The 18,593-nt window shown below is 42.7% G+C and overlaps 1 protein-coding gene across 8 annotated transcripts in view; it reads right to left on the bottom strand.

Moving 5' to 3' along the window:
• dync1i1a (dynein cytoplasmic 1 intermediate chain 1a) overlaps positions 1–18,320 on the bottom strand; it is a 52,248-nt gene extending 33,928 nt beyond the window's left edge. Inside the window, exons 1-7 of one of the 8 annotated variants that reach the window (XM_066715499.1) lie at positions 18,234–18,320; positions 18,060–18,140; positions 13,938–14,056; positions 13,472–13,586; positions 10,875–11,016; positions 6,711–6,770; positions 5,796–5,917 (exon numbers count right to left, since the gene is read on the bottom strand). In XM_066715499.1, the coding sequence (XP_066571596.1) occupies positions 5,796–5,917; positions 6,711–6,770; positions 10,875–11,016; positions 13,472–13,586; positions 13,938–14,045 (547 nt within the window). In that variant the 5' untranslated portion in view covers positions 14,046–14,056; positions 18,060–18,140; positions 18,234–18,320. The remainder of the gene's footprint in view (positions 1–5,795; positions 5,918–6,710; positions 6,771–10,874; positions 11,017–13,471; positions 13,587–13,937; positions 14,057–18,059; positions 18,141–18,233) is intronic. The other 7 variants (XM_066715501.1, XM_066715502.1, XM_066715503.1 and 4 more) reach the window with 7 other exon arrangements.
• Positions 18,321–18,593: the final 273 nt, after the last annotated feature.

The following is an 18,593-nucleotide window of genomic DNA, read 5'->3' as shown; positions in this document are numbered from 1 at the left end:
CACGAGGGATTTTGCAAAGCAATAACCGTTTACTATCGAGCTCTTAGAGCCGCGTTTTAAACAGTTCAGCGCCATGATGGGTTCACCAGCAGACCAAACAACAGGAAAACTTCTAACGGCTCAGAAGAGGCCGTGAGTCCCACCCCCCCCGTCTCCCAGCAGGGCCGCCGGTGCTAATGGTGCAGAAAAACGTTCGAGAAACGCCTGGAAAAAAAGCCCTCCTTGACCCTGTAAACTTCTAACCCTGTCGAGAGGTGGATTCAAACCCAACAACACCCAACTCAAACCGAAGCTGCGACCCAAATAGGGTTCACTGGCGATAATTACAGCTTTAACATCACACAACGACCCAGACTAAACACAGCGAGCTTTCCGTCCCCCATTAACGGCGCTTCAGGCTCCGGTGACCAGAGTGATACTCGGCCCGTACGTCTGGTCTGAACCGCGGCCAACACGACACCGGTCCAGCCCGGCTGGGCACACAGAGAGCGATTCTGCACACAGCTTACTGCCGAGAGTGATATTTATCTCCTGATTGGGATCAGTTGGAAAACTGCGTTCGTGTCATGTCAGCATTATGTCTTTCCCACAACCCCGAGCGACTGGTTTGGCTCGCGCTCCGCCGGGCATCCACCTCAGAGCCGACGTGGCTGGACTGGAAATATGCGGCGCGTTAAGAGGACTCCTGTTTTCAGAGCGTTTTTATTGGCCGGCTCTTTATTTTTCATACGAGGGGCAGGGAAATCATTTTCGCTCCTAAAGCAGCGCCTTATATTTATATCGTCACGGCGTTGCTGTGAGAGAGCCCATCAGATTACGGATTTTATACTCTGTCCCAGAAGACGGCAGAATCCACAAGAATGTTTTTTTGTTTTGTTTTAAGTGCTTCGAGGCAGCCGGGACTGGGTTTAGGCAAAGCATTGTCCTGCATTGAGGGTGCGAGACGTTGGCGAGGAATTCGCTCGGCCGTGGAGACTGCGTTCACTGTCTGCAGGACGGGCCGTGTCTGTCAGTGATCTGGGCTCATTCGAGTCCTGCAGGCATGACGAGAGAAACACAAGAGTCCTCTTTCATGCCTGCTATGCAGCCGACACGACCGGGAGCCAAGCGGGTGGAACAGTGACCGACACACGATCTGATTGTCTGGGACCGTCCACACTTCACACAGAGCTGCAGATACTTCTCTCCTCCTTTTCCTCTCCACAGACAGACACTTGGACTGGGTTCAGGCTGCAGATATTCATACGGAAATAAAATGCTTTGGGGAAATGAATAGGTCAACGTTTAAAAGGTCATAAATGTAACACTTACATTCCTAACGATGGGCCAGTGCGATCTGGATAATCTCATATATCATCCAGACTGTGAGCTGTGTTGCACAGATACGTACACAATCTTTGATCATGTTGGATGGCTTTTAAACATCTCCCATCCGCGTTTCCTTCCCAGCAAACCTCCACCATGATCCCTGACACTATCAGCCTGCTCTGCACACTATTGAAGCTCCCGTAGCGTGTCTCCTGTATCTGTTCTGTCTCATTATTACACTCGGTCTCCGGAAAGGGTTCAAACCACGCGAAAGGACACCGAGACGCTTCCCACTTCACATCCCCGTCCTCCAACTCCCGACAGCTCGTCCTGCGGCCCATTGTCATTCCTGACTCCTGCTTCAGCCTTAATAACAATGTTTAGTGTCTCGCGATGAGCTCTGAGCAGTAATTATAGATACAGCACATGACTCGGTTCGGCCACTGTGAGGTCAACGCCAGGGGAAGGAGGGGATCTGCATCACAGCCCCGTGAGTTGTGTGTGCGGCGTTCTCTGTGCATCTCAACATACAACACACACAGATGTATATATGACATCCCCCTTCTTTCTCCTCTTATTGAATCCTGACTGACCCAAACACACGCTGGGCAGTGTAACAGCGTACAGACATGTGAAACAAACCTATCCTTGAATTAAAACGCAGGTCACTGTACCGAGAGGTTAACTGCCCCCTCGAGATCCGCGGCTCTAATGTTGATTCACAGCTGTATTTGCACAACGTTTCCTTTCACATGAGACGAAGCACTAAAGCACCACCGATTAAGCACAACCGTTCCTGCCGGCGGCTGCCAACACACTGAGCGGGCACAAGAGGAGACGACACCGGGGTCACAGAGGAGCCGAGCGCAGCCTGCGACCGATCTGTGAGTGCAGCTCGGAAACCAGGCCAAATCACTGAGACGGCCAAAACCCATTTGAAAGCGTCCCATGGCAGTGATTCAAAAATACCCATGCAGCGCACGGCTCGTTTGAGTAATCAGGCGCTCTCTGGGTTTCAGACACAACAAACAAGCTTCAGAGCAAAACATTCGCATATAAACTGGTGACACTCGTAAATCACTGGCGTGAGAAATGTGGGGCTTCTCAAAACGACACGGAGGCTCCGCCAAGCGTTTATTTTCATTTTAATTGGATTGTTTTGTGTTGCTGCAACACGAGGGTGACTTCTGTTTGATTGTTTTATTCGTCCTGAAATTACTGACTCCAACAAAAACACAAAAACAATAAAAACGCACCGGCCGCACGCTGTCTTCATTCGATCTTCAAGTACGGGCAGCGAATCACAAACTAAAGAGCTCTGTCGATCTCGTGTGTGTTTGTTTAATCGTTACATAACCTCATCGCACTTGTCAAGCAGCTGGTCTGTTCTGGTTCAACACTCAGTTAAACGTCCTGCCGGGTCCCCCTGAACAAACACCGAGTCGGGGCCCCGAGCAGGTGGCTGCGTTAGATATTCAGACCACTGCCCCTCTCTGCCGGGAGGTTTCCAAAGGCCGAGGCCGTGATGGACAACCTGTGCGCGTTGGCAGATGTGGGCCGTGGACGCCCGGCCACGCACACGCCCAGAGAGACACGCCGGGGCCGAGAAAACAAACCCGGGGCCGAGGAGCGCCGAGGGCAACGTCCAATCAGAGGACTGTCGATGCAGCGCTGGCTGAATAAATGACTCGCTTTGACAGGAAATTCCGAGGGCAGTTTTAATTCTGATCAGGCTTCAGGAAGTGGAAAGAATAAAAACACATCCATTATAATGACAGGAAGTCTCGAATCACATGGCGGGCAGCTGTTGCCAAAGGAGAGATCGAGGAGCCTTGTGAAGATTGTGGCTTTTTGGTAAAACCAGAAAAAAAAAAAAAAGCCCGCCCCGAGAGAGGCAGCAAAGATGACATCACACTTAGTTTATGAAACTATTCTGTACAAATCTGACATATACGTGCTCTACAATAGTTTATTTAGAAATTAAAAGATGATACACGCTCTTGATGAAAATAAACATGCAATGGTTAACGTTAAAGTTACCTAAGAAGAGTAAGTTTATGCTAATCCTAAGAACCTCCTGCTATGGGTCCATATGGAGGCATTTAGTATTTTAACCATCTGTATTTTATACGAGTCTTGGCTGAAGCCGAATTAGCCAACAGTGCTGTGTGTGCTTCTCACAGAGTCATAAATAACAATAATTGAACTGAACCGGTTTGAGCGCGCTCGGCGTTTCAGATAAAAATTCACGAGCATGTTTAAAATAATAAAAACGCATCTACAGGACACCGGGGAGCTGAGCGATTAAGACTAATTGTTGTGTTCATTACTGACAATGAATCTCTGGAGGTAATTTCTGTGTTGCATTAGCTACCTAAACAAAAACCCACAGGAATAGAGTTACAAAGTTGCCGTTTTTAATAAATAATGGGAATGTTTCTAATTAACGCGTTTAACATTTCATGTATATCGGTTTCTTGATCTTCTGCAGGACCTGTCGGCCCCAACCAGGAGAAAAGCCTTCCTCGTTAAGAGTGGAAGCCGTGTCGTTGATTAATTTACCCCCATCGACCAGCGGCTGTGGACTGGAGCTGTCGGCGCCGTTCTTTGCCGATGGTGTCATTCTTTTATGAATGAAAACCGGGAATAAAATTCAAGCTCTAGGCTGATCCGCAGCGCTCCACACACCGCAGCGATTAACTGCATGAGACAGGCTTCGGGACGAGGCAGTAACTTCCCGGAGCCACTGAACAATTCACAATTAGATTCGTCAAAAGCTATGCGGAGAGGATTAATCCCCCGAGGGGACGTGCAAACAAGTGCGGTCCCAGGTGAGGCTCTTTGATATGAAACCTCTCAAATTGCTGCAATCTGTGTCTACTTACTGCGTGTGAGTGAAGACCATTACCATTTCCAGACTTTAACTGGAAGAACAAGACTATCAGTGTCCTCTTTCATACAGCCAATCGTCCAGGGAAGTACGGATTCTCCCAGTTTGATGAGCTTGACATTTATTCTCAGATATTAAAGCAATGTGATGGACAGTCGAGATGCTTTTACGTGAAGCTGGAACTTTCCAGATGGGAAACAGGTGACATGACTGAGCGATGATCTCAAGGGTAACTTCAGCCACTGGCACGATGCTGCTGTGTGTTTTGATTGACTGGCTTTACGTTATTAATGGAATTGTTCTACATGTATTACAATAAAGGCAAACTGTATTCTGAGACAAACATGAGCTATGCATTCCTTTCAGACAGGAAGAAATACAGTATTTGAAAACACTGTATGTGTATTTACTCTCCATGTGTTAATTTTCACTACACTCTACGCACTGAAAGCAATAATTGAACCAGACATTTAATCTCTGACATGACATAGAACAATAAACAATGATGACTGCGTTGCCCAGTGCTTCCACAAGGGGGTGCTGTTCAGCTCTGAAAAACTCCTTTAAATATTGCTCAAAATATTTCTGAAACTAAAACATGAGTAACTTACCTCTTCTGCCTTAAACTTTGTAATGTTTACAAAATCTGACCAGCTTATTTATGCAGCAAATACATCCTTTATGAGTCTTGTCGGTAAATCTCAATGTTTATAACATCCTCATGAGTTTGTGTATTTATATTTTGCAATTAAGTGTTTTTGTTTGCGGCCGTCTGGACCATATCTTGAACAATCTATTTATCTATCTATATGTAAACCTTTCTATGATCAGTCAGAGCCAGACAGAACTAATCCATAAAGTCTACAATAAAACCTACAGTGAGGGAAAAAAGTATTTGATCCCCTGCTGATTTTGTATGTTTGCCCACTGACAAAGAAATGATCAGTCTATAATTTTATTGATAGGTGTATTTTAACAGTGAGACACAGAATAACAACAAAAAAATCCAGAAAAACGCATTTCAAAAAAGTTATAAATTGATTTGCATGTTAATGAGGGAAATAAGTATTTGATCCCCTATCAAACAGCAAGATTTCTGGCTCCCAGGTGTCTTTTATACAGGTAACGAGCTGAGATTAGGAACACTCTCTTAAAGGGAGTGCTCCTAATCTCAGCTCGTTACCTGTATAAAAGACACCTGTCCACAGAAGCAATCAATCAATCAGATTCCAAACTCTCCACCATGGCCAAGGCCAAAGAGCTGTCCAAGGATGTCAGGGACAAGATTGTAGACCTACACAAGGCTGGAATGGGCTACAAGACCATCGCCAAGCAGCTTGGTGAGAAGGTGACAACAGTTGGTGCGGTTATTCGCAAATGGAAGAAACACAAATCAATTTATAACTTTTTTGAAATGCGTTTTTCTGGATTTTTTTGTTGTTATTCTGTCTCTCACTGTTAAAATACACCTACCATTAAAATTATAGACTGATCATTTCTTTGTCAGTGGGCAAACGTACAAAATCAGCAGGGGATCAAATACTTTTTTCCCTCACTGTAAGTGTGTGTTGTTATTTAATGAAGTGAATTAAAATACCTTTACCGTCAGACTGATGTGCCGTCAGAGGTGTCTGGGTTTCTTTGGCGTATGTCACCACTTCCTTGGGCAAGAAGTCCACCTGCGTGATCTTCGACGCTCCCAGTCTGTGCAGCCTGCGACTGGAAAACAACAACAACCGAGAGCAACGTTATTGACACCCGTGTGGCCGAGGCAGGGCGTTATACTGACGTCACAAGAGACGGACGACGTTCCAGCAAGTGGGGTCGCCATCGCAGACACAGAGAATGCAGTCACACTGTCCTCCTGGAACTGATACCCATCACACAGACACCCCCTGAACGTGACCTCCTTAGAACGCAATCAATCGAATACCTGGCGATTCGTCTCCCTTATATGTCTATTCGATGAGGTGCATGAACAGTATTCAGAGCTACTGGCTTTGATGGGGGTGGGGGGTGGGGGGTAGAACATGCTGCTCATCACACAATAGCCCCCAGTCCCGTCTCTCACCCCCAGGTCGGTTACAGTGGCTTTACTTTACTGTGCTTCAATTGAGAGGATGTGTGTAATCGAACCTGGTGCCAATCAATTACCAATCAATTATCAAATATCATGCGTCGGTCACTTACACCTCCTCAGATAAAGCACTACTAGTTTCATCTCCTGATTTTACACCAGTCACACCATGTTTCAGATACTGTAATGGCTGTCCTCTGAAATTAAAAACGAATAATGTTTTCAACGCTATGCCATCTGTCCTGTAGGAGAGTGGTAAAAAAAACAAAAGAAGAACATATGAAAGTAAAGCTAAGGGAAGCCGATATTAAAGTTATATAAAGTGTCCGAATTCTTTCCCCTTATTGTTGTCCATGAGGTGCTTTTGGTCTCGTTTTAACACACACACGCCCGCGACACACAGAACACACAGAACAGAAGGAAGTGCACGAGTACCCGAGCTCAGAGTCTGATTGCAGCTGGAGAACAGAGGGGTCAGTGTCCCACTGCAGGGTCCTAGCGCAGGACAGCCAGCAATGCCATGCCGCGCAGAGAGGGAGAGAACATGCAACATTACTAACTGCAACAGAACAAAACCCAGATTAGTCCGACGGCTTCCATGCACAGGAAGTTCAGTCATTCTGCACAGAGAAAGGTCAAAGCTAAACTGGAGACATTTAGCAGTTTATCAAAGCAATGCAAGCAGAAGATAATACACAGATATTCCTATTTTTGTTAATTTTATTCTAGATAAAGGTTTCTGTGTCTTTCCCTCTTGTTAACTGCTTTAAATAGTGAAGAGCTGGTATCTGCTGCTTGCTGAGGCACCGAAGCAGAATGGAAATGGGAAAGACTGAAGATGAATAGGTTTCAATGCATACTTCATATCACTTCTTTGGTCTTAATGGTATCGGTGTCATTTACTGTAACATGCATGGAAATACCATGTTTAATTAGCCGAGTGTATGTTTGTGTTCCAACAATTGTATTTCTTCACTGGGTTAAATCTTAACCAAGTAAATAAGATTCAATATATATATATATATATATATATATATATATATGGCATTAGGTTCAAATAGATTTAAAAAACACAAAACCATATATATATATATATGTATAAACACATATATATTATGTTTATATATACACACATACATCATGTGTGTATATATATATATATATATATATATATATATATTGTGCAGACAATGCTATAGGGCCACCTGAACAATCTTACCAAACATTTAAAAGAAGAATCAAAAGGCACTGCTGATCATAATAAACATTTATTGACCATCGCAAAAGTAAACGCAATAAAGGCTGTTTTGTCAGCAGTCTGATGACACTTTTCATTTCAAGATGTTCAGTGAATCATTTAATGTTCTTCCATAATCCCCTTCCATTATCACTCTTGCTCATACATCTACTTGTTTTTCTGTATCTGTTCATATTGTTCCACACTCCTCAATCGGAAGCACTGACTCTTCTCGCCATTTCCTCCCCAGAATATCCAGACCCACACAGGGTAATGATCGATGCCTGATCAGATATATATTGATCCTTGGGCTGTCCTTCCCCAGTCTCCGCGTTTGAAAGACCCAGCCGCTGACTGATCGGCCAGTGGTTTCCCCAGATGTCTGCAGTTCTCTCTCGTCTCAGTCGGTTCTGACAGTTGTGTTCAGTTCGGTCGTGATGGAGTTGACGGGGCCAACCCAATTTCAAGTGGACATGTCACTGTTGTATAGACCACTGCTTTAGGTAGTAGTTGTCTACTCATGGTTGGAGTTCAGTAAGATAGTCCATGTGGCCCAATCATTTATATATGTATATATACACATATACATATTTACATACACACAGAGTATACTTATGTATCTTAAATTCACTTTCAATATTGTACGGTACATGTAAAGGTTCTCATAGCAAAGATGCATATATTTAGAAAACAACATGAAAGAGATTGAACGTACGTGTTGTGATTGTACAGAAATGTATTGTACATGGTACCTCGGTTCAAATCACTACAATATTCATAACAGCAGCTTCTGAAGCATAAATCAGATTTAATCACACATTTTTGATCTTGTCAATTAAAATATTATATATAAAAATGTTTTAGAGGTTTGATACATTCCTCTAAATCACAACAATCCGTCCCATAAATGTTTATATTTGTTTATAAACATTTAGATGCACGTATGATGGCAGACCGTTGTAAATGGTGACAGCAGCACTGTTGTGCATCGACACTAAACGTTTGAAACGAAGCTGGTCATTTGTAAACGCTTGTCTGTAAAAACGTGTGAGCTGTGCACTAGAGAAGCAAAGCGTTCTCCCTCTACACCTGCTTTCGAAAACAAGAAAACAAAGAAAACATCCCAAATAGTCTCTTCAAGGACTTACAAGGACACAGAGCATATTTCCTGTCATGACATTTTATGCTTTATTTAACTGGGGTTTCACTTAAACACAGTTTGGCATGAGAGCCCAGGAAAAATCAAAGACCGTCAAGGCGAATACCCTCACACTGGCCGGCCGGGTCTGACGGCCTCAGAAACCCAAAGACAACAGCTCGTAGTAAACGGCAGGACAAGACTCGGCCAATTAATATTAAGTCAGTCCGGGGCTCAGTGTGACCCGCAGGAAGTGGCAAAGAACCAATTCTGGTTCCTTAAAGAGCTGTCGGCACTTGAACTTGAGAGTTTTGTTTCAGAGCTCTTAGTGCTGGAACCGGAGAAGCCAAAACTGTGGCCAAAACACAACAAAATTTCTGAACAAAAATCCATTTCAACGCCATCCTACTTATCTTTATTTACTCAGCGTCTCTGAATAACGGCCCTCAGCAAAGGTTATATTTAACAATAAAACAGAACTGACATCTTGTTCTCTAATCAATATATATATATATAGGATTCTGATTTGAAATATATTTTTACCTTTACATAAAACACAGATCTACAAATGTGACATTGTGTTCAAGCACATGAGTCAGAAAGTGACATATAGTGTGTGATTAATGAGATGCCAGGATTTCATCCATTCATACCTGAGCGTGAAGTTCAATGTGTTAGAAGGAGAGGAAAACAAACTTCCAATGAATAACGGTTATGGAAACAAAAAACCCAGACATCTGAAGGTAGCGGGGGGCTTTATTCACCAGAGCGATAGAGAAAGCCCCACACTGCCCAGCAGGGTCCGGCAAGCGATGATGTGTCGAGAGGATCAAACACACAACACTTGACCAGCATGGTCCACTGAGGTCCTTACCTATATCTGCAGCCCCCGGTCAGAGAGGAGAGAGAGAACTGCGATTAGACGTGTGGAGAGCAAAATAAACGTATTCGAACACGGCTGGGCCGAGTAATCGTGAAAGTCGTGACAGACAAGTGAGTGAATCCTGTGAGTTAATCATTTGTTCTCTAATCGGTGAAGATAAGCACCAGCATAACAGGATGTCTTTTATGAAGATGTTCTTTTAAAACAGAATCGGATGTACGGTGACGAACGTGTGACTTCACACTATAGTTCAGCGACCAACTACATCACAAAACTTACAAGTTTCGGACCCTAGAACTGCTATAACTCAATACCGCCCTGGTCTATTGTGGAGAAGGGAGCTACAGATGGGTGACAAATCAAAGGAAAAACCCACATAAAGTGTCTCAGTGAGGTGTTGGGCACCATGAGCCCCAGAACAGCTTCAATGCTCTTGGCACAGATTCTACGAGTCTCTGGACTCTACTGGAGGGATGAACACCGTTCTTCCAAGAGATATTCCCTCATTTGGTGTTTTGATGATGGTGGTGGAGAGCACTGTCTAACACGTCGGTCCAGAATCTCCCATAGGTGTTCAATTGGGTTGAGATCTGGTGACTGCGAAGGCCATAGCATATGATTCACATCATTTTCATACTCATCAAACCAGTGACCCTCGTGCCCTGTGGATGGGGCATTGCCATCCTGGAAGAGACCCCTCCCATCAGGAGAGAAATGTTTCACCATAGGATAAAGGTTATCACTCAGAATAACTTTGTAATGATTTGCAGTGACCCTTCCCTCTAAGGGGACAAGTGGACCCAAACCATGCCAGGAAAATGCCCCCCACAGCATAAGAGAGCCTCCGGACCCCCTCACTGTAGGGGTCCAGCAGGCAGGCCTGTCCCGTTCTCTTGGTGTCGCCACACATGCAGTCGCCCACTTGTCGAGAACACGAGCCAGTTGAGCGTCTGTGTGACTGAAGCTCCTGCCATTCATGCCCCAATAATGACCCCTCTTTCAAAGTCACTTAGATCCTTTCCTCTTGCCATCCTGATCCAAAATCAAGGTCAACTGGGCCTGCTCAGCATTTGTATACATGCCACAGAGCAGGATAGGATGTTAATTGCTTAACTGTATCATGTAGTACACCTGTTTGGAGGCATCTGCATTCGTTATGTTCCTCCACTCATTTATACAGGTTTTCCCTTTAATTTGTCACCGTCTGTAGATGAATAAGTCCTTTGTAACTAAAACTAAAACTGAAAATCCCTTTAATATTGGTTAGTTTGGTCATTTACAGACAGAATCATGTGATCAAGGAGTCATTGTTTGACACAGAATCGAGGCCGAGCTCCATACCTGCCCACCGGTCCGCAGTCCACCGAGTCCTGGCTGCCGGCCTCGCTGGGCGTGCTCACTGATTTCGAAGAAGGAGACATAGGGGTTGGGACTAAATAATGAAAATAACAGGTATCCCATGTTAACAAATGCAGCGGCTGCACTGATGGAGAGAGCAGTGTCAGGCACAGCAAAAGAAAGAGGGTTAAATTAACAGGATGGATTGAAATGGTCAAAGCAAAAAATCAAAGAGAAAAAAAGAAACAAAAGAACAGAAAAGAAAGAAAGTCAAATGTATTCCGAAACATTTTTTTTTTAATGAACATGAATTGTTAAACTGGGTTTGGTGTTACTGGTTAAAGACACACAGCCTAACTTTGACAGACATTTGTTCATACTGCTTTTGGTCCGTCTTAGTCAGTCTAAGGTCTGAGGTTTAGGGGACGCCATTATCAGGAAATAAGTGTGACAGGTCCCTCCGAGAGTAAGGACGGCACTCATCACACTTACTGTTGCAACAATTGGTCTTTCCTGTTCTACTCTCTGCTAACACACAATAATCATCGTACAGGACATTTACGGGGATTATCCCACAAACATTCAGGCTGTTTTGGTTTTAATATAAAGTGATGCTTGAACGTGGACAAATGTGGGGCTGGATGTTTTCCTGTTTTCTGTACTCTCTTATTTTCACGTTCTAAAGATCGACTGGACAAAATACTTATGTTTTTTTGTTTTTTTTAACACACTTTTAAAGATATTTGTTGTGACTCAATAGCAAATAGCAAAAAAACACTCAGTTTAAAGAAGGAGCATTTGGAGCCGTACATGCACATCAAATGGATTGTTTTAATACTTGTAATTGATTTATTTAAAATATTGTGCATTTCAGAGTACTACCGACGGTAAACAGTTAAACATTTTTGTCAATCGTTGTGCTAGCCCATTGGATTACCTTGTGTTATCTGTAAAACTGAGCAGATCTGTCATATAATTACAGTGTCAATGACTGTACTTTTCTTATACATTTTCTGGTAGCGCTTTAGATTGTGTGGCCCAGTTTAATATGAAATAGATATTCGATTGATAATCTATTAACATTCAACTGATTGCTCAATAAATACCAATAGAATGTTAATGTAATCTCTCTCTATAGCAAAAACACAAATTTCAAAATCGCATTAGCATTCTATTGAACTTAAATTATGAAGCAGTTGAATGTTCATAGATTATCAATCGAATATTTATTTCATACGAAACGGGTCATTAATCTAAAGCCTTACCAATTTTTTTTATTACTCAAATCGTCTACCCCGATCTCTCTTACTGTCTAGGTTATCTGTGTCAATGGATCTTAAACAAAACTGATATTCCAAAGCACTTCTACCCAATTACAGTGATTAAGCTCCCTACAGGAGCTTCTTGAGATGTGTGCAGTTTATGTGGGTTTATGATGAAACACGTCAAACAGCCAGTGAAATGTCAGATGGGAGTAATTGGCGGCATGAGAATGACACTGTATGGAGTTATCAGCGAAAGGAAAAGCTAAAAAAAACGTTTAGCTTAATCCCACAGGCATTTTCCATATTCTCAAGCAAGTGCTTATTGTAATGGGTTGAAACTAACTGAGAGCAAAGCACGAATGTCCGAGAACGTCATCGCACATGTGCCCGAGTCCTCGTCTCCACTAACGTTTCTGAAATCTTCGGGGATTCGACGTTCGCGCTGGTCCTGACCTCATCTGATTGAGTGCAGTGGACACATCCAGGGTGTTATGACAGCAACAGGAACACGCTTGTTTTGCGTTTAACTGCGCAAGTGTAGTTATTGCAGGCAAACAAACTGTCACGTTGTGTTATAATGTCTTACTAAAGTGGTTCACAGGGATTAATGTGCACGACCCAAAATAACTGTTCGGATCGAGTGCAACTGTTTTTAAAACACTCACAGATGTGGAGTAGCCGATATTGTGTCCCACTTGTTTTAATTTAGGACAGGCAAAAGCAGTATTGTATGAATTAAACATTACAGTGTTCGACAAGCTTGTTAGTCTGTCAAAAGCATGATGGAATCAACGGAATAAAGCTGTTAACAATAAAATGGGGAGGGAAACAAAACGATTTGGGGTCGTACATGAGCAATGGATCATGTTTAACAAAAAAGGCATGCATAGAAACACATCCCTCCTTCATTGTTTAAAGGAATGTCAACAAACAGAAGCAAATTAATTCAGATTGGAGAATGAATTAGTGATGATAGATGTAAACATTATCTCAGAGATGAGGATCTTTACAAGCTGACAATGCCTATTTCTGTGTTGTTGTTTTAATCTAAACATCTTTAATAAATAGTTTTTTTACTGCTCTTTTGGCATAATATAAACTAAAATGTTGGGTTTTATTTTCCACATTTTACTAGCTGCCATTTCATATTTTGTCTCACTTCGTTCTGCAAACCCTCTGTGATCTCTTTAAATTGAACTCCTTCCTCACTATTTAAATCACAAGACTCCAACGTGCCACACTTCTGTAATTGTAATCTATTGGACTTGATCTATTTTGGTGTTTAGCCAAAAAGGGGTCGGACTAAAGGAAGGGAGCTGAGGTGGTTCTCTGTACCTAAAGGGGGCTCTGGAGAAATGCCAATACTCTGCAGCAGCGCCTCCGTCTCCCGGCGCTTGCGGTCCAGGTCCGAGTCCTCCGGCACCTGCTCTGTCTTCTGCTGCGTCTCCGACTGACATGTGGAGAGAGAGGGACAACAGACGGGACACCGGGGCTGTGAAACCTGCTGACAAGCTGACCGTGAACACACCAGCGGGACACGAACACACAGAGAGAGCGATCTGAAGGGGTGGCCTGGAATCTAAACCGTGATTAATCTGAACCAACACTATCTTCAGCATCAATTTGCATGTATTTGTATATCTGTGTTTGTTGTGCAAGGATGCTAACTTACTTCTCAATCTGCTTTCACACATTAAAAAAAAACTTCAGCAGGAGTTGGTTTTATAAAGAAAACAATGCCATTGAGATCCTGTGCTACTGTAATAAACCCTGCTGTGACCATCGTTCTGAAGCAACTCACCTCTTTCTTCTTCCTCTCTTCCTCCTTTCTCTTCTTCTCCTCTCGTATCTGGGCGAGCCGCTGCTTCTTGCGCTCCAGCTCGGCTTTCAGGTCGCTTTTGTCCGACATCGTGAGCTGTTCTGCCACAGAGGAAGCCACGGTCGATCAAAATCGATCGATCAAAATGCAGCGTTGCAGGACCAAACACGTTTAGTGATTAATTAGCTCATCAATTAACCAATTAAGAATATGGGTGGAATGAGAACACAACAATGCCCTGGCCTCGAGAACTACATTTGAAGAGCATCGCCACTCTGTCCAGTCCTCCAGACACTATTCAGATCCAGACTTCACTTAAACATAATTACATCATTTTTGCTTTGAAATGTGATTTTGAATGAACATAAGACTGCAGCTCTACTTAAATCACACATTTATTCACAGCCACCTATAGTCTTCCCACAAATCGCTGCAGTTCTCCAACACGTGTGCGCAATGCCGCCCTGTTTTTGTTATTCACACGGTGTTTGACCAACACTTTTCAGTAACCTACTCATTCCTTCTGTACTGTGTAAATCAAATGCAAAAATTAGTTAAATCTCCATCCTGTCCAAAACACATGATGGTATTTTATTTCAGCATTAGACGTACCTTTAAACCACATGCAATTCTTTGTTCTATAATCAAGTCATGTTGTTTTCTCCCTACAAATTAAGGTACAGTTACAATTCACTTATTAAACTGAATTGTTTTCTGAGCACAACCAAATTCAAAATGACCAAAACTCACAGATAATTCATTATTTGTATTGCACTTCATGTAACTAGAGGTAAAGCAAATATAAGTACTATTGAGCTTGTGCATCTTCAGTAAAATATCTCTTACGAGGCAGAGCCCTGCCTTTCTGTTTTCACATTTTTAATGCGTCCGATTTCAAACTCTCTATAGCAGGCGTCTGACCAATTCCTACACGGCCCAGGTAGCAAACTAAGTTGGCCCAACATTGGTTTATGGTTGGCAAGTGGCCCAACCTAAAATTGCTGTCTGAGAAGTGGTTTGTTGTTGTATTAGTGTCCACACATTTTATTGTCGCTTTGTATTAATTAAGATTAAACATTTTCAGTGTGTTCAAGAAATGTCTTAAACAGGACGTCTTGAAAGCAAAGTTTACACCAGGTTTTTTTCTCTCTTTGCTGCCTTGTTGGTTAATGGTGTCTACAGTAAGCAAAATGTAACTTTTACAGAGTGTGGCTTTATTTGACCTTTGATCGGGAGTATTTTTAATGAATGTTCTCAGATTAACCTTTACAAAACTACGAACTGGCAAGGTTGATTTAGTACACTTCCAGTCTTTGCTTCCTTCTTTGGTGGAGGAGAAAACTCATCAATCATGGGGGGCGATTATGTCTGTCTGCCTCCAATGTGATCAACACAAAAGTAGATAGAATTGGTACCACAACACACACAATCCTCCAGATGGGCCATTCAGGGCCCATTTCTTCTGAAGACTCTTCTCTGAACTTTTTCAAATCCATGAATCTACCAATAGCTATAATGTGGTAAATGCGGTGGCTTCATCCAGGATCTATCATCTCGGTGGGGAGGCATTTAAATGGTTTGACATCTATGTTGCAGTTTCTCTGCCAAAGAGTCTTATCAGGATTGTCACGGATCCAAATACCTCAGCAAGGATTAAACAGCAATGATACGCTTAAAGCCAATATGACAGATCTGAGTGCCAGAGTCGCCCCCATGAGCACACAGTGGAAAACAGTCCATAAAATGGGATCAAATCAAAAGGCTGGGAACTAATCACACAGATGTGGAATATGAATACATATAAAACAGGAAATCAAACATGGCTGCTGCTGAAGAATAAACAGCTGCTTATCGGGATCATATTTAACTGCTAATACAAATCAGACCGATATTCTGTACAGTTATTAGTGGATGTAACATGACATAAACATGACAGAAACCCAATTTGCAGGATGATGTACACCTCTGCTCATTGTTTTGGCATTGTTTGGTCTGATCTGCAGGTTTGAAACGGTATGGAAAACTGACATTATTGCTGGAACATTACAAGGGTCTGATATTGTGGCAAAATGCCATAAGTCTGATACCCTAAGGTCAAGGTAAGTTTCAAGGGTGTGGCATACATTAAAAGCAAACGTGAAAGATCACGTCAGTTCAGCTTCATTTATACCTGTCTCAGATTACATCAGCCCTGATGTTTGTGTTGCATTCCCTGATTACTTATGCACTAAAGCAGCAAAGAAATGCATGGTTTGGCTTTTAAATTAAACAGAAATTATCACACCAAAAAACTGAACGAAAGACTACAGTAGAATCAAACACATATTCACTGATGCCACAACCCAGAAAACACAATCTGCCTTTAAACAAAGCATATATTGGCATTTTAAAATGTCCTGCCTTTTACTTTTCAGTCTTGACTCTAACCCATGTCTGTATGGCAGCCAATATCCCAGGCTGTGAAGAAATTTACAAACATGATCTCTTACCAATACTATAGTACTGCACATTTACACAAATCTGCTGAGCAGCTCAGGTCCAGGAGAGCCACAGTGACCTCTGTTTTTGGTTTTATCCAAATCATTAACTACTTAATAAATTAATTATTGGGCTTAGTCAGTCAAATTGACCATGTGTTCAAAGCATGCAGTGACTGCTGATTTCATGAGCCCAGTGAAACCTGCAGGACGGCGTCTCTCCAGGAACAGAGTCTGACCACCTTTGATGTACGATCTTCATGAGCAAAATCTTTTTTTATTCCATTTTAATTAATGCATTTTTGATTCTGTATTTTAAAGTGAATCAGTTCTGATCATGATCTCAGCTCAATGTAAGTATTAATAATACGATAGGAATTAGATTTTCACATGTGACAGAGCACAGAGTAAATAAGGTTCGAGTAATAACAGAGCCTGGTGTCCAACAGTCAAGACTCTCCCTTACAAAGTAAGCTTTTTGACATACATATGTTTTAACAGACTCTATCAATAAGTATATAGGTGGCTACGCTTTCCCCCCTTGAAACTATACACCCCACTGGCACAGTGAGTCAAGTGTCACATTGACAACCTCTGCGTTACGTAAAGCAGCACCGCGCACACCGAGGCCTGCTAGAGGGATGGAGAGGAGCAGCGCATCCCTGAAAACAGTTTCCTGGGGCATGGCTGCAAAAATCGGCCAAACACAGCCCCCGCCGGCCCACTGGGGCTCCTGTCCGGTGATGGGCGCACCATTTGGGCCACTCGACAGCCATAACTTGTGATGACCTGTGACTTTAACACATCTGTGCTGTCAGTCCCTGGTCGAATGACAGCACAACCAGCCACAGCCCAAAACTGCACAGGGAGTCAAGGCATCAGTCACATTGCCTGACTGGGACACACAGCACACTGTCCCCTGCTCCGGGACTGGACCGGACCAGACCAGACCGGACCGGACTACTCATCTGTCCCGCAGGATGTGAAAGTACACTGATGCCTGTGCAAAACATGCTGCTATAACACACAGGATTAACCCGCTCACATCCTGCCAGTGCCTCATCTAATCCTAACAAAGAGGCATTCATTCCTAACTAGGTCGGCTAATTACTCATGGGAAATCTTTATAGAGGCATATAGATACACACACACACACACACACACACACACACATATATATAGACATCAAAACATGACCTACACATTTACATATGCACTACAAGAATAGAAAACAGGACCTTTATTGTGATTTGTTTATTTTCCTTTTCTATTCTTGGTCTCAAAAGGAAAATGGAATTGGTTTTATCTGTTACAATTAAGCCTGAGTTATAAACAGGGAAAATATAATCCGTCCCTGACATCTCAGCAACACGCAGAGCGTGTCATATATAGACACACAGATGTATGTAGTATGTGTATACGTGTGTGTGTATATATATATATATATGCGTGTGTATATTTATATCATATATATTTCATAATATATTTTTTTAAATATACATATGTATCAAAATCATAAGAAAATAAAGTCAGATGAATTGTGCAATATGTCAAAGAATATCAGTGACATCACAAAGCGTTCATATTAAGCAGTCGTCATGCACATTCAGTATGCATGTCGCGGTACCTTGTCTGCTGTTGCCCCCCTGGATGCGCTGTCAGAAATCTGCTGTCTCACCGCCCTGGACCGACACTCCCTCCCGGGTATCTGCAATGGAAACGGGTCACACCTATCACCGCCTGGCCGTCACTGCAGCCACAGGGAATAAACAACAACCCCAAAACAGTGCTTGTATTTTACCTAGGCGACCTGGATCTGTATTGCACTTGTCACGGTACCCAACTGATGCTCCGCATTTCCTCCCTTTCTTCCAACATTAGGATGCGCAGGAAATCCCGCCCCCGCTGGAAACAAACCTGTCACTCATCCTCACAGCACCGACTCAATTGTTAGCACAAACACCTCCGCTACAACAGAGATGATTATTATCATTATTATGATAATTACTTATTATTATGAAAAATAATCACGCAAAATACAACAATCCAGCCTACCACAATGGTATATGTTGTTACATTAAAGCATCTCACCAAAATGTTTTGTTTTGGGGGAAATACATATTTTAAAATCATATGGTCTAAACATGTAGAACGATTGTCA

The sequence above is a fragment of the Amia ocellicauda genome, chromosome 10 (assembly GCF_036373705.1).
Source record: "Amia ocellicauda isolate fAmiCal2 chromosome 10, fAmiCal2.hap1, whole genome shotgun sequence".
Lineage (NCBI taxonomy): Eukaryota > Metazoa > Chordata > Actinopteri > Amiiformes > Amiidae > Amia > Amia ocellicauda.
The sequence above is the reverse complement of the archived record's forward strand: the minus strand, read 5'-3'. Positions and strand labels throughout refer to the sequence as shown.